At 36.8% G+C, this 16,658-nt stretch overlaps 1 protein-coding gene across 3 annotated transcripts in view; it reads right to left on the reverse strand.

Annotated features, from left to right (window-relative positions):
• The window catches only part of gripap1 (GRIP1 associated protein 1), a 65,975-nt gene that overhangs the window by 19 nt on the left and 49,298 nt on the right, over positions 1-16,658 (reverse strand). For 2 of the 3 annotated variants that reach the window (XM_065248122.2, XM_065248123.2), the window contains 2 exons: positions 15,613-15,779; positions 3-3,851 (listed from right to left, as the gene is read on the reverse strand). In XM_065248122.2, the coding sequence (XP_065104194.1) occupies positions 3,771-3,851; positions 15,613-15,779 (248 nt within the window). In that variant the 3' untranslated portion in view covers positions 3-3,770. Of the gene's footprint in view, positions 1-2; positions 3,852-15,612; positions 15,780-16,658 lie in introns of those variants that run through there. The other variant, XR_010525932.2, reaches the window with a different exon arrangement.

Below are 16,658 nucleotides of genomic sequence, written 5' to 3' on the forward strand. Positions count from 1 at the left end.
AAGATATGAAAGACATGACATGACAAATGCACATAAATAAATATGAATCCTACAGCATGTAGTGGTTTATTGGGGATTAGTAATATAATTCCATTTATTTTCATGTGTTAGTGCTCATTAGCTGATGATCTGGATTAAAGAAAAGCTAAATTGGCAGATATTAGATAAGACGAAGAAGACAAAACAAGAAACAATCTGAGCTTCAAAGGCAAACATCCGTCATTCTTTTGGAGTGTGATGATCTACAGTAAGTGAATCTTTACTGCAATGTCAGTTGTGATTACAAAAAACACAGTTTTTCCACCCGTGAATGATATAAATCGTGTGAGGTGTTTGTAGGATGGGAAAACTATGAAAAATCTTTCAGTCAGGATTTCCTTTGGAAGTCAGAAACAGCAGGCATATTAAGCACCATGCACGAGCCGATTAACCGTCGTTATAGTCAAGTTTAAAGCATTGCAGTAACCTAACAAAAGCTTTAAATAAACAGAAAAGTAACCGCTCATGAATAATAAAACAAAGTTGAATATATGCATTTATATCCATTAATACAGACTCACTTATGAAATGGATGGACGCAGCTTTTATAATCTCATGTCACAAAAATCACGAATCATCTAATATGTTCTGTTGTCCAATCACAACAGATTAAACTAACAATCATTTCTCCAAGCTGTTTGGTCATAATTCATTGCATCTAAAATGATTAATGGACCTCATTCGAAGTAGACACCATATTTACTCTGATAGAAAACAAAACAAGTCTGCAAGAGAGAGATAGACAGTCTGCTCAATGCTTAAAAGAGTTACAAGACAAACCATACACATTGGATTAATTTCAACCTAAATGCTGGGTTGGGTAATTACAAACATAGCAAATGGTTATTTATAACCTAACAGTTGGGTTTTCCCATATTTGACACAACATTTTTTTAGAGTAGGGGTTGTATGGTTAATATACTATTATTTTATACATAAAAATTTTCAACTCAGCGTTTGGTCACATTTATATCTGACCCAACGCTGGGTTGAAAATAACCCAGCATTTTTCCACCTATTCATGCAGTTTTGTCCACTGGAAATCTGGAACCATGTCATATTAATATTTTGTTAAAGGAATATTCCACTTATAAAACCCTCAACAGTTTACAGTTTCAATGCAGCTTTAAAGGACTCTAAACAATTCCAAATGAGACATAAGGGTCTTATCTAGTGAAATCATCAACAATTTTTGTAAAAAAATGAAATGTAATTTTAAACCACAGCTTCTCATCTTGCACTAGCCGTGTGATGCACCAGCGTGACCTCCCGTATTACGTAATCATGTTGAAAGGTCACGCATGACGTATGTGAAACTACCACACTGCAAAAAATGATTTTCAAGAAAAAACTAAATATCTAAAAATTCTTAAATTAAGATGCTTTTTCTTTATGAGCAAAACGACCCAAGAAAATAAGTCTAGTTTTTAGATCAAAAATGTCAAATTTAAGTGATTTTGTGCATAAAACAAGCAAAAAATCTTGAACATTTTTCTTAAACACAAAACTCAAGAAAAATTCAAGAAAAATTTGCTTAAAGTACCCCATTGGCAGATTTTTTTGCTTGTTTTATTCACAAAATCACTTAAATTTGACATTTTTGGTCTAAAAACTAGACTTATTTTCTTGGGTCGTTTTGCTCATCAATGAAATACATCTTAATTTACGAATTTTTAGATATTTTTACCGAAAAGAAAAAAAGACAAAAATACTAAGATATTTTTTCTTGAAAATCATTTTTTGCAGTGCACTGCAAAAAAGACTTTCTTACTTAGTATTTTTGTCTTGTTTTCAGTAAAAATATCTAAAAATTCTTAAATCAAGATGTATTTTCTTGATTAGCAAAATTACCTATGAAAATAAGTCGAAAAACGTTTTTAGACGAAAAAATATAAACTTTTAAAGCAAACAAAAAAATCTGGCAATGGAATAAGAAACATTTTCTTGAAATAAGTTTACTCTTTCCATAAGCACTTCTATTGGCTTGTTTTAAGCACTAATTTACTTTTTAGTTTTTATAAATTTTTCTTTGTCTAAAAACTAGACTTAATTTCCTAGGTCATTTTGCTCATGAAGAAAATGCATCTTAATTTAAGACTTTTTAGATATTTTTACTAAGAACAAGACACATATATTAAGTAAGAAAGTTATTTTTGCAGTCTTTGTGTCTGTTTATTGCTTAAAATGGTCTGCAAGTGTGCGTTTCACATGTGGCGCATCACACCGCTAGCTCAAGATGAGAAGTTCTGGTTTAAAAGTACATATTTTTGTGTGAAAATGGTGATGGTTTTGCTAGATAGGACCCTTATGCCTCGGTTGGGATCGTTTAGAGACTTTTGAAGCTGCATTAAAACTGTAAACTGTTGAGGTCCACTAAAGTCCACTACATGGAGAAAAACCTGAAATGTTTTCCTAAAAAAAATCGTAATTTCTTTTCGACTAAAGAAAGACATAAACACTTTGGATCCCATGGTTGCGAGTTAAATATTTATATTATCAATATGAAAGTGGAGTAATCCTTTAACTTAAAGCACAACACCAAGATAATAATATGAATCCTAAATAAAGAGGGGTACTGAACATATATCTGCTTATAAACTTGCATCAAATTAAATCTAGTGTCTACTCAAACTGAGATCCGTAGTGCGCTGGTTTGTTTTATGAAAAAAATCAAGTGCAAGCAATTACGCACAAAAATACGAACTGAGCCTGAGAACTTACGATAAGACAATCTTCATATTTTTAACAATCTCACGACTCAAAACCTGTGTCCTGTTGCTCTTCTACTGCAGCGTCCCCGCAATTACATCACACTGAAACAATCTCAAAATAAAACACTGTGTCAGACTTTAAAATGTTTACACAAAGCTGAAAATGTAAAAACTAAATTCACCAAACAATAGAGATAACAGATGTTGTGTTTTCTGACGGGAGTCGAGTGGGCATTGTTGTAAATTGCTGGGTTCCTCAACAGCGCTGTCGGTTCTGAGGCGGATACGGAGGTGTCAGAGCGAGTTGTTAAGACGCGGCGAGATTGCTGTTTAATAAGGGAAGTCCAGGGAGTCGTTTTCCTTCGCAGGAACATTTTGAGAGCCGACACAAATTGCTCTGGTAATTATCGCAGGCAGAAAACTTTCTGAATGTGTTGATATACTAATGAAGTCCGCAGAACTTGAGAAACATCACGCACTGCGGCAGCTTTCTGTAGACGTACAAACATTACGCTAGCTGGATCCTCTGGCACAAATAAATACAATTCTGATGATCAAATCTATGCCCACACACAAAATAATCTTTTTCAGCAAAAACAAATATACACAACAGTGACAGCAGTTTAAGAAAGCAGACGCCGAACTGTTACACACGGTGTAATCTCCAGAACCGGGACATTAGTGGTAGGTTTAGAAGCCGCTAGCGGTCCGTCCGGACCACAGAGACGACGCCCCAGACCCATTAACACGTATCAAGCAGCAGAGGACGGTACGCCGACCCCGTGTCATCAGTTCTTTCCAGTCACAGACAAACATATGAAGTGTTACATTACATTCAGTAGCATGTAAATCACAGATGAACACGATCTGTTGTGACCCTCTGTGCTCCTAAACATCTGAGATTCCAGCCGGAGGTCAAATCTTGCAAGAGATGGACGTAACTTCCCTCCTGGTAGCCGTGAAGAGATGAGAGAGAAAGAGAGAGAAACAGAAGGGTACTGAATCATCGGGCGTAGGGCTTTAGCCCGTGGCTTTGGAGCTTTCCTCAGAGGTGCCGTCTTTACTCAGACGAACGATCTCCTGAGACAAAACCTCTAGATCCTGCAAGACAGAAAAATGCAAGTTCAGTCAATTGAGCTCAAAAAGGATGCTTAACATTTTGGCTGACTTATCAGCTCGACTAAAGTAGTGTAAAATCACTAGGGGTGACCCCGAATAGTCGAAGATTCGATGCATCGATAGGAGAAGCCTGATTCGACTACCAATCTCACAGTCGAATCGTCGCAGATGTGTTATGAAATGAGGATCATTCAATTTTTGCCGTATATGGGTGCACACATTATATGATTTCACATATAACAGCTTTCTCCCAATATATTAATATACTGCATATTATGATAATGCTGCAAATAATATGTGAAGTAGCAGCTTTCAATAAATATTTTTTAAATGCGTTAATAAATCCAACAACCCCTGTGACCGGGCTACACGTCCATAAGAGGTTTCTATGTTAATAAACCATTGCCTCTTTGTTTCTACATTTAAAAGACAAAGCTGGCAAATTATATTATGCCTTTCATTCTTTTAATAATTTCTATATTTTATTTTATTTATAAATCACTTTGGGTTATCTGATTTAACTATTTGGCTTTTGTTTTGTTTCCGTGCACTTGAGGCATTTTGCATATTTGTTCTGCACTTTGTTACTTCTGACCTTATTTTATGAAAAAAATTGTATTTATTATAAACGTAAATTCTGATCTAATTTGCTGGATATGCTTGCGCATGTAATTTAGCCGAACGGGCTAGGTGCTCTGCGTCTCATATTTAGGAGTTCATCAAACTAAACATTAAAAAACGGATGTTTCTCGACGAGTTTAAGTTTTTAAAATGTATTTAAAACAGTTATCTTGTCAAAAGTTAAACTACAAAACAGGTAAGCCGTTTTTTTATTTCGGTGATAAAACGGAAACTATCTGCACCGAACCTATTTCTGCCTGACACGAATGTCTTTCTTGTGATTTAATATTATTGTCGGTTGGTGTTCACTTTCAAATGATAGCAAAGAGATTCCTGAAATAAATAATATCATCCGGTCTTTCTGTATCTAAAGTGAATACAGAGATGATCAAAGTCAAAGCAAGCAAGCAGGTATTTCTGTGCTAAATAATAACACGTAGTGTCTATAAAATCATTAATTTTAGTGTTTTTCTTGTTATAAATTAACGTTTAATGATTTGTATATAAAGATTAGTTTTTATCATTTACAGTCACAATCACAAATTATTTGTCATTTCTCATGACTGCTTTGACGCGCTATCTCCAAATTAAATAAAAACACTGAATTGTAGCCGAAGTTTGCAAGGCAGGATCACCTTTGTTATTTTTTTTAGGTTTATCAAAATGTATTTTTGTGTGATGTTCTGTAGATCGTGGCTTTAAAATGTTATGAGGAATAATTAAACAAATGTTGCCTTACATTTTACCTTAAAAAAATATAAATGCATCGTCAGTTTTGTCTTCGTTTATTACTTGAAAGACAGTTTTGGTCACTTTATCAGAAAGTTGTTTATGTGTGCTGCTTGTGAAAGAAAATAAAGTTACCAATTTGTACCTGGTCTGGCCCCCTCCCAACCCATGCACACAAACATAGATGATTCGACTATCGGTCGACTATGGAAAGATTCGACAATTCTGATTCGAATATGTAAATCCTTAGTCGAGGACACCCCTAAAAATCACAGACATAGTTCAATATATTTCAGCGCTTGTACACAACATCATGTCTTTACTGTAAATATTAAACAGGGTTTCCACACCTTAGTTAACTTCAAATTCAAGAACCTTTCAAAGACTTTCCAGGTCCAATACCCTCAAATTCAAGGACTAAATGTGGGGACACATTTCAAGTGAGAGCAAGGTTACATCGTGTTACCTTTGAAGATACATTGTTACAGTTCCTCACGCTGCGTCACTGCGGTGACACTTTGGGGATGCCTACAGGGGTAAGTGCGTCTGAATGTGTATATCAAATTCAACCAATGGTGAGGCTTAATGACAAAGACAGGGTGACATTCTGACCCTCTTCCAAGTGAGGTCCTTTTTATTCCTGTCTCTATAGAAATAAGCACTTGTGTCGTATAGCTCCGGGTGACTGCTTACAGACAATATCAAGCATTCCTTCAAGTTCAAATTTTTCAACTCGGGCGTCAGCCGGCAATTCCCGTCAAACAAAAATGCACAAAAAGCACCATTCGCGCATACCGCGGCAGGCGCTCAATTCGCGGCATTCGTGCGAACTAGACTCGCGAATGAGGCGGAAACAAACACCTCATCCACGCTGCAAGACCTCCAGACGCGCAGTAACGCGTCTTCACATTGACTTAACATTAAAATCACTTGCGGTTCACGCCTCTTCCGCGGCTGGTGTAAACGCAGCATTACAGGGGCGCAGAAAGTATGGCAAGGGAGACGCAGCGTCTCGTTCCCTTCTCAGGGAACAACAGTTACATACGTAACCAGAGACGTTTTCATGTCAAACACAACTATGCAAAAAGCATTTTAATATGAATCAACATCGCATACAGAAGATATTAGCATTTAAAGCGAACAGTTTAGCACGTGTGCTATATATTTTTATGATATTATCCTACACTACACAGGGAATAATATAGATTTTTTTCAAAAAACTTTTTGGACAAAATAGATTCAAGCACTTTTAATGACCTGTATCTATGTATGTATATTTTCAAAAACTTCCCAGGGCCTTGATTTTTCCCCCCAGATTCATAAACTTCAAGGATTTCAAGGACCCGTGGGAACCCTGATTAAATGAAAACACTACAGTTTTTCAATATTTTGCTATGTTCTTACCTCAACTTAGTAATAATACATACCTATCTTAATTCAATGCGTGCACTTAATCTTTGTACAGCGCTTCGTGAATGTGTTAGCATTTAGCCTAGCCCCATTCATTCCTTAGGATCCAAACAGGGATGAAATTAGAAGCCACCAAACACTTCCATGTTTTTCCGATTTAAAGACTCTTACATGAGGAGGTTACACCAGTAAGTATGGTGGCACAAAATAAAACATTGCAATTTCTTTTTTAAATGAGAATTATATTGTATGGTGGAAGAGCACTTATTTTAGCAGCACTTTGACCTCGGCACTTCGATTTTGTGCCGCCATACTTAACTACTCATGTAACTGTCTTGCGTTTGGTGGCTTCTAAATTCATCCCGGTTTGGATCCTAAGGAATGAATGAGGCTAGACTAAATGTTAACACATTCACAACGCGCTGTACAAAGATTAAGTGCAAGAATTAAAAAAAGATTAGAAGAAGTTGAGGTAAGAACGTAGTAAAATATTGAAAAACTGGTGGTGTTTTCCTTTAAATGTGAAGGTTTAAAGGCAAGCAGCTGCGGTTAAAAGCAAAAACGTGAACCAGCTTATGCAAATTTGCATTTATGCATATGGAAGATGCTCTTATCCAAGCGACTTACAATGCATTACAAGATATATCGATTTTTTCATCATGTGTCTTCACTGGGATCAAACCCACAATCGTTTGCATTATAACGATAACTATAAAAAATATAGTTTTAAAAATCGGTTTATATTAAAGAGTTCACACAACAAATTTAACAATAAAGATACAATGAACAAGTGATCGCTGGGATCACTGAACGATAAACCTATGACAGCCAATCAAATCTTCTTGAACTTCAAGGGCACGTGCATTTGAAATATTCACACTGCAAAAAATTATTTTCAAGAAAAAAATTCTTGGTATTTTTGTCTTGTTTTCATTAAAAATATATAAAAATTCTTAAATCAAGATGCTTTTTCTTGATGAGCAAAACGACCCAAGAAAATAAGTCTGGTTTTTACACCAAAAATATCAAATTTAAATGATTTTGTGCATAAAACAAACAAAAAAATCTGCCAATGGGGTAAGCAAATAAATCTTGAACATTTTTCTTAAACACTAAATTCAAGAAAAATTGCTTACCCCATTGGCAGATTTTTTTTGCTTGTTTTTTGCACAAAATCACATTTTTTAGACCAAAAAAATTGATATGTTTGCAGTGTATAGTTAACAATAAAGTGTGAACGGCCCTTAACACAATGCTTTAACATGGAGCTATTTTAAATACACAGTTTATGTGTTAGCCCTCTAAACTTTCATTGTAAACCCTTTTACAGTCGACTGTAAATTATCTTGTTTTACATTTGTTTGCTTTATGCCTGACTGCCCATTCAATCTGTAATAAAATGAAAATGAAACATTAAAACTGGCATAAAGAAAAAACAAACAGAGGATAAAACAAAACTACAGGTTATACAAACCAAATGATTATTCAAAACGATTGCCTGTGGTAATCGGCAGCACCGCAGCTGTGGTACATTAGGTCGAAAATAACCTGGAATATTCCTAGTGTGTTTTATAAAAGTGATATAAAAGTTCTCATGAAGGCGGTTAAGGGCCGACTGCGATCTCACGTGCCATTACACTTTCACACATGGGCATAAACACATGCACAGCGGTTCATTCTAAAGCAAAAAAGCCATCAAATATTAAGTGGGCTGTTTGTTTCTGGACTGACGGGTCTAACAGGCGGTAAATATTCATGAGATGGCTTACTGGTTGAGTGGGATTACAGAGAGGCGTCTGTAGACGGCAGCCATTTTACTATGATTTTACTCTTGGTTACGGCATCCTTAGCAGCAAAGGCATTACGATGACGTCATGCCCCATATATGATAAAGACAACGACAGCTAATACAGCTACACAATCAGTCACATAAGTTTAATTTTCGCTATGTCAGAATTGATTCAGCAAATGCATTTCCATCTTCCATTATTCGCATTTACTCTTTTTAAATGCATAATTCAAAAACCACCAATACTCAGTATACCGTGGTGTCATCAGAATTTAAAAAACTGTTCAACAGGCCCAAATATTTCCCACACAGGCCACCGGGTCATTCATAATATTGACTCTTACAGACGCAACAGAAGCGAGCTCTGCCAACATGGAAATCACAAGCAGCACTAGCTAGAATTCATCAGCGTTTAAACAGCCCCACATTTGTCTCAGCTTGTCTACAAGAAAAATGAACGCTTAATCGTCTGTTAACAAGCTTAACACATCATCATTGCTCAGTGTAGCCTACAGGATTGTTGCTGTGTATCAAACACCATTCGCATGGCCTCAGAACTCAATGGGCAATGCCTTATATTTGGTGTTTCACATGTTTATGTGCATGTAGTACTAAGCATCCAAGATCATAAAAATCCACAGCTGAAATTCACATTTCCACATTTTCACAGATCCAAATTTCAACATGGCTTTTGCTTTTATAAAATGGTGAGTGATAGTGATATGATAAGATACACTTTTAAAATAAAGGTGGTTCACAATGCCATCGAAGAACCATGTTTGGCTGAATGCCATCGAAGAATGGCATCGAATGCTATTGAGGAACCATGTTTTGGCCATTATTTATGGATCCATAAAGAACCGCTAACATACGATGAAGCTTCGGTTACACAAATGGTTCCTTAGATCAGTGGTTCTCAAACTGGGGGCCGGGGCCTCCAGGGGGGCCGCGAGATGGTGCGAGGGGTGCCCCAGTTTTATTACATTTTATAAAATACATTAATTTATCATGAATTCTGTGTTATTAAACCTAAAAAAAATAAGGCTACTAACCAACAGCACTACGTTGTATCATTTAATGTTTTTTTTATTAAAATGTTAAGTTTTAGAATGTTTGTTGTCGTAAATTTTCTTTGGGGGGGGGGCTGCAAATGAATGCACCGTACACAAGGGGGGCCACACGCTGAAAAAGTTTGAGAACCACTGCCTTAGATTATAAGACTTTAAGAAAGAAATGCTTCTTCTAAGGAGCTTTGACTGAATGGTTCTTTGGGGAACTAAAAATGGTTCTGCTACAGCATCACCGGCTATATTTACATGCAAAATGTAATTTGTCAATCCAACTGAACTTAATCCAATTGCAGGTTACGACAATACAGTTTACATGAACCCTAAATATTGCAATCTGATTAAAATGTTCGTTTACATGCACATTCAATATAATCCGAACCAAACGTCTGCGTAAGTGCACAGCCAGGGTTGCCAGATTTGTGTATATCAAAACCATGACTGCTTAGCATTAAAATCCTGTTTTTGTCATTAAGGGAAATGATATTGTCAAATTTGACTGGTAAATGATAAAGAATGATTTGCCCTTGTATTTATTGCATTGCAATAGATTAACAGATTGATAAGTAGACATGATATTTATGAATGGATTTAACTTTTCATTTTCACCGTCGGTGTATGAATGTGTGAGTGAATGGGTGAATGTGAGGCTAATTGTAAAGCACTTTGGATGGCCATAGGTCTGTTAAAAGCGTTATATAAATGCAGTCCATTTACCATTTTTTTTTACCATTTTGATATTTTGCGGTAAAGGAAGCTCTCCTATTGCCCTTACCTATCAGTGTGGCTCTCATGAAAAAAATAGCCAAGACCACTGCCCTAGACTTTGAGCATGCAAATATTTGTTGGGAAGTGGACGAGGAGCGGTTTATCAATAAGATCTTTGGCTTTGTCCAATTGTGCTTTTTAGTAGAGAGAAAGGTAACTCAGGGGTTGTTTACACTTGATATTAAGATGTGTTTTTGTTGATTGGATCACAAGTGGACGAGAGAGACACATCACGTTTACACCTGGTATTTAAATCCGTCTCTTTTGTCCACTTTCGACTACTTCTGTCCTGAATACTGTGAGGGGGCGGTCTGTGAGACGGTGAGCGAGTGTCAATTAAACGCGAGTGGGAGTAATGATGAGTTTATATGGACGCAAACTAATATTATGTCGGAGTCTGATGCTTGTGTTGTAAGTTAACATGCTGCATTATGTTTTTTGTACATGTATATGGTGGAGCTTTCTTTAAATTTTCAGCGCAATCGATGAAATGGGATCGCACAACTTTCACACGCTTGCAAAATGAAACTGCGGAAATCAGCCGCTTTAGTTTTATCAATGAAATAGCACTGTTCACCGTCTGTTCACGCCAGAAGTCAGAAAAGACGTAAACTTGTGTTTAGTACCTCAGATTAGATAAATGGGTGGAGAGAAGGCGATCGCGTGTGGATGTTCGAACACATTCAACCACATGTGCGTTTACACTACAGCAGCAATCCGATCGAAAGGGTTTTCGACTACCTCTGAATGTGTTTGAAAGTGGATGATCACAAAATGTTTTGAACACAGTTTACACTTGGCATTAACTTCGTCCACTTGTGATCCGATTGACGAAAAAAACATATTATAATGCTAAGTGTAAACAGCCTCTCAGTGACATACCGTTTTTGTACAGAACACATATCTCCATGTTTTACAAATCTGCAGGTCACATGCAAAATACATCACCGCATGAGCATGCATTTTGTCTATTTAAAGTTTATTTACAAACTCACAAACAAAGTAATAATCAACATTTGTAATTTATTGAAAGGCATTTATTTTCTGAAGAAAAAAATATACCTTGCACTTAAGGTTAGAATTTCACAGTCAAAAGAAAAACAAAATGAGTGAAAACAACCTATTTTTGCTTCTGGTTCTAAAGGGTTAAGTATGTTCCTTATATTTACATTTACTAATAATCACGAGTAATTCATTCAGCAACTAATATAGTTGAACTGCATACAGTTGCCAAGCAACTTGGTGAATTAATATAGCACTCGACTGATGTGTGGTTATACACTTTTAAAAATGAAGGTGCTTCATTATGCAATAATAGTTAAATAAAAAACCTTTAACAACTGAAGAACCTGTCTCTTTCACAAAAGCTTCTTCTTATTAAAAAAAGTTTTTTAAGACTATACAGAGGTTTGATAAAATAATTCTTCTATGGCACTGACGTGAAGAACCTTTCAAGCATTTTTCATTTTAAGAGTGTAGGTGTGTGCACTGTACATATTTCAATATTTTATCTACAAATGAAAGTTTCATAGACACAAACAGAAAACATTTGAAATCCATTCGTATGACTATGCTTGACCCTTCTGTAGATTTCCGCAATGCAACATTTTTATTGCAAACTTTGTCCGTCTTGGTCTGAGTTTGCCAAGGTTACACTGGGGTGCTTTTGTAACCTACAACTCCCATTGGGCATCAACCCACACCAACACACGCAACACTCTGCCAAAAACCAGACTGTCTCCATCAGCTCAGACGCCCTCTCAATAAGATTTTTATTCACACACACACGAGGAAGATTTTCACACTTGCAAAACCATGTGTCTCCTTGCACACAACGACAACATCTTATTGCATAACCACCATTAACAATTTTAAAACCAACTAACAAGCAGTTAAAAAAACTGAGCCTGCCATTACCGCCGTGTCGCTCTGAAAATATCAAGAGGGGTGTGAGAGGTTAATTGTCATTAGTGAATCTGTCTGATGGTGTAATCCCATCAAACGCATCCACCCGCAGGCTACCACCGCGCACTTTCTATTCCTGCTGGCGGGAACGTTATACCATTTAAAACACGCCCACCCTCTGGCTGTCGATGAATAAGAGCTCTCAGGAGCCACCTACACACACACACACCATCAAACAAATGCTTTGGACATCATACGGTCGGTGTGTGATTCTTCTCCATGAAAGCGATTCGGTGAAAAGCCTTTATGGTCACTTCACCTCTGCTCACCTGAATGAGTCATCGCTCAACAACAATCTGAGAGTTTTTCTCCGAGAAACATCAAATGCAAGTTGCACTTTATGAAATGAATCATCTTGTCAGTTCACGGCCAATATCTGCACATGTTTTTGTACTAACTGTAATGGAAAGCCTCTGGAACTCAATAAATAAATGTATAAAGGAAATAATGTGAATCTAGATTAACAACAAAATAATTGCTAATTATAGGATCAAATATCAATCGTTTACATTAAGAAATCTCAAAAAATTTATTCACCCTCATGCCATTTCAGATGTGACTCCTACAGTTGTAATATACAAGTTTAATTAGCGAAAATATGGTGGTTTATCTGATAAAATAACCTTAGCGTGTATGTTTACCTTCGCATGTAATTCTGGATGAGTCGATTTTACAGGCAGTCTTGTTGTCATATTTGAAGTGTGTCCAGATAAGATGTTAACTTAGCTCTGACATTTTTGTCGTCAAGGAGACATCGAACCGGGTGCACGGCAAAACGTTAGCATGTTGCTAACGAGCGAGGTCAACTGAAATCAGCCAAAGCTGGGTAACTAAGACTGTACAACTAAATATAATGTAAACAACCTATTGTGGAAACTAACTTTGCCGTGGCTTTTTAAAATGGCTTTGCTGCTTCTGCAAAGATCAACCTGCCCTCAAAGATTCGCTCTGATTGGATTTCTTCCCAACTCGTCCCAAAAAAGAAGTAGTTCTGATTGGATCTCTTCTCTATTTGGCCCTCCCTAACATTTTTGTCTTATTTTTATTCGTTGACTAAAGTATCAGTTATATTTCGTTACAATCTTCGTCATCACATATGACTTTTATTTAGTTTTTATGTAGTTTTCGTCTGTGAAAAAGGTTCGTTTACGAATATTTTTCGTCAATGTCTTCGTCAACGAAATTATCACTGCTTTGTTCTGCTAAACAGAAAGCAAACATATTTGAAACAATCTGGGGCACAACTGATTGCATAGTAGGAAAAACTATACTATGGAAGTGAGTGGTGCCCCAGATCTGTTTGGTTATTATTTCTGCTAGGTGGCGTTCTTACCCAACGTAGCTCAAAATGTGGTGTTTTTGGATAAATCTACCCATATTTGGGAGGTGATACAAAGAGAACAAACAAAGATAGTTTTATTTGTTTTTGAAAACAGATGGTCTGTTATTTGATTTGATGTATTGTATGTTTATATATTTATAGAAGAAATTTTTCTGGAAGGTATAAAACTTTTGAGAAAACTATAAAAAAATTTGCCGCTAGCTAGCAACTTTTTTAACGCTAGCGAGGAAACATTTAATAAATGTAGTCGTATACATTTGGCATGGCATGACAATGAGTAAATTAATTTTCAACTTTGGGTGAACTATTACATTAAAAGTGTTTCTGAATCCTAAATAATATGTATGATATCTACAAAATACAAAAAAAGATTACACACAAGGGTAACTACAGGCAGACTATAGATTAAAAGTTTCAGACTAGAGGTCTTCATGGGTCCACTTAGATCTGAAAACCCGAGGTCCGTCCCGAGACCCAATCGGGTTCGGGTCTAAAAGTTTCACGTGCCACAGGTCGGGTATAATAATAGCGGCATCGGGTCTCTAATAATTTAAAATAAATGTGTTTTTGCCGAATGGACCCAAAGACCCGAACTCTCTCACGTGTGTCCTTTTCAAACCTCTCCTCTATTTGCCAAGAGTGCATTGTGTGGGTGGCGGTAGGTTACTTTTCATGTCTACCAATTTTGAAAGTAAATTTAGGCGGTTACCTTGGTGTTGCCGTCAAATAACAAAGTAAAACAAATGGAGCAGCTAGCCAAATTGGTTGCGAGGCCACCAGAGTTTCTTTCTGTCTGCAGACTGCACACACATCGATGCAATTTACATTTGGGTCCAGTTGGTTTAAAAAAAATTGCCACTGGTTCGGGTAGGACTCTGGTCTAATTTACTCGGGTTTGTCTATGGTCGGGTCTTTCTTTAAAAATAATTATTATGCACGTCGGGTTTGGGTATAAAATGATTCGGGACATTTTGGGTCGGGTACATTTCTTTGGACCGAGAAGACCTCTAGTTCAGACTGAATTAACTGCATTAAATTAAGGACAAAAAGAGGAATCATTACAGCCCTGCTAATATTTCCCTTTCCTTAAAGGAATATTCCATTTTCTTAAAAGAAAAATCCAGATAATTTACTCACCACCATGTCATCCAAAATGTTGATGTCTTTCTTTGTTCAGTCCAGAAGAAATTATGTTTTTTTAAGGAAAACATTGCAGGATTTTTCTCATTTTAATGGACTTTAATACAGCCCAACATTTAATACTTAACTCAACACTTAACAGTTTTTTTCAACGGAGTTTCAAAGGACTATAAACGATCCCAAACGAGGCATAAGGGTCTTAACTAGTGAAACGATTGTCATTTTTGACAAGAAAAATAAAAAATATGCTCTTTTAAACCACAACTTTTCGTCTAGGTCTGATCCAGCGCGACCTAACGTAAATGCGTAGTGACGTAGGGAGGTCACGTGTTACATATATAAAACGCACATTTGCGGACCATTGTAAACAATAAACTGACACAAAGACATTAATTAGTATTAGTTGACATACAACAACGTAGGAACGGTCCTCGTTCTCAACACTTGTAAACACTGGGGCGGAGTTTCACGTTCGTCCTCTGTGACCTCTTGACGTCATGACGTATTGCGTGGGGTCACGTTGGCGTATCACGACCGGATTTAAACGAGAAGTTGTGCTTTAAAAGTGTATATTTGTTATTTTTATTGTCAAAAATGACAATCGTTTTGCTAGATAAGACCCTTATGCCTCGTTTGGGATCGTTTAGAGTCCTTTGAAACTCCGTTGAAAAAAAACTGTTAAGTGTTGAGTTAAGTATTAAATGTTGGGCTCTATTAAAGTCCATTAAAATGAGAAAAATCATGCAATGTTTTCCTCAAAAAACATAATTTCTTCTCGATTGAACAAAGAAAGACATCAACGTTTTGGATGACATGGTGATGAGTAAATTATCTGGATTTTTCTTTTAATAAAATGGAATATTCCTTTAAGATTTAATTCAGGTTTGTTTATCCCACCCCAAACACTTTTACCTTCTGAAGGTGCATGTTCTTGGTCAGCTGCTCTTCTAGCATGTTCTGCAGTTTTTTGTTCATCTCACGCAGGTTCTCATCTCCAGGTTTCACCAGATCCCTAAACACAGAGCTCAAACCTCCACGTTCTCCCTGAGCCACATGTCCATGAGCCACTCCACCTCCATCTGAGAGAGAGAGAAAAAAATAGTATATTTTAAAGATGTCAAACATACTATAATGCCAGCTTGTGCTTTTTAACCATGTTCACCCGGTACCGTTCATGAATAAAGATGATGCCTATCAGGAGGCCATTATTGAATAAATACAGAGTGCTTGAGTCTGAAAGAAAAGTATTTCCAGTGACTCGTACACACAACAACATTTACGAGCGACTGGAGTGCTATCAGACCCGCAGGTCTCACAGAGATGCGTTCGCGTTTCAAAAGCGGCAAATAAACGGCGCTTTACTCTGCTGCGTTAATGAAAGCTGAATCACAACACAAACCCTGAACGAGGCCTGACGGTAACACTTAAATGCAAACCGGTAAGAGTTCATGACTGCAACCCACATCCACAGAAATCAACTTAGGAAATGAACACCAGAGTGAGGATGTAATTGGACAAGATGGCTTGTTAAAAAATAAAACATGTTGCTTAATTGATGCTTAATGGAGGCGAGGGTGAAAAGGGTGAATGCTCTGAATTACACGCACAATGTGATGCTCTTTCGACTATTAAGGTGTTGTCAGGTTCCTGGTGAACCGACAAATGCTTTAGTTGAGTTTTTCCTCTGAGGGAGAGCAGAGAATCGAGCCGTGCCAAGGGCAAAAGCAATAAGTTCGATCGGGTTGCTTCTTTCTCGGTTTTCACTTCACCTGGACGAGCAGAGAAATTCAAGGTCAGCCGAGCAGCGCGTTCCTAAATGGTGCTGTCAAGTAACTTCTTACACCTGAAATCAGATTAGGGGTAAATGTACAGCTTCCTGTGGGTTCAAGGATGTATCAAATAAAATCTTATTTGATTTTTTTTATTTAAGATGTAACCATATAGCTTTTAAACATTTT

Source organism: Paramisgurnus dabryanus, chromosome 11 (genome assembly GCF_030506205.2).
Source record: "Paramisgurnus dabryanus chromosome 11, PD_genome_1.1, whole genome shotgun sequence".
NCBI lineage: Eukaryota > Metazoa > Chordata > Actinopteri > Cypriniformes > Cobitidae > Paramisgurnus > Paramisgurnus dabryanus.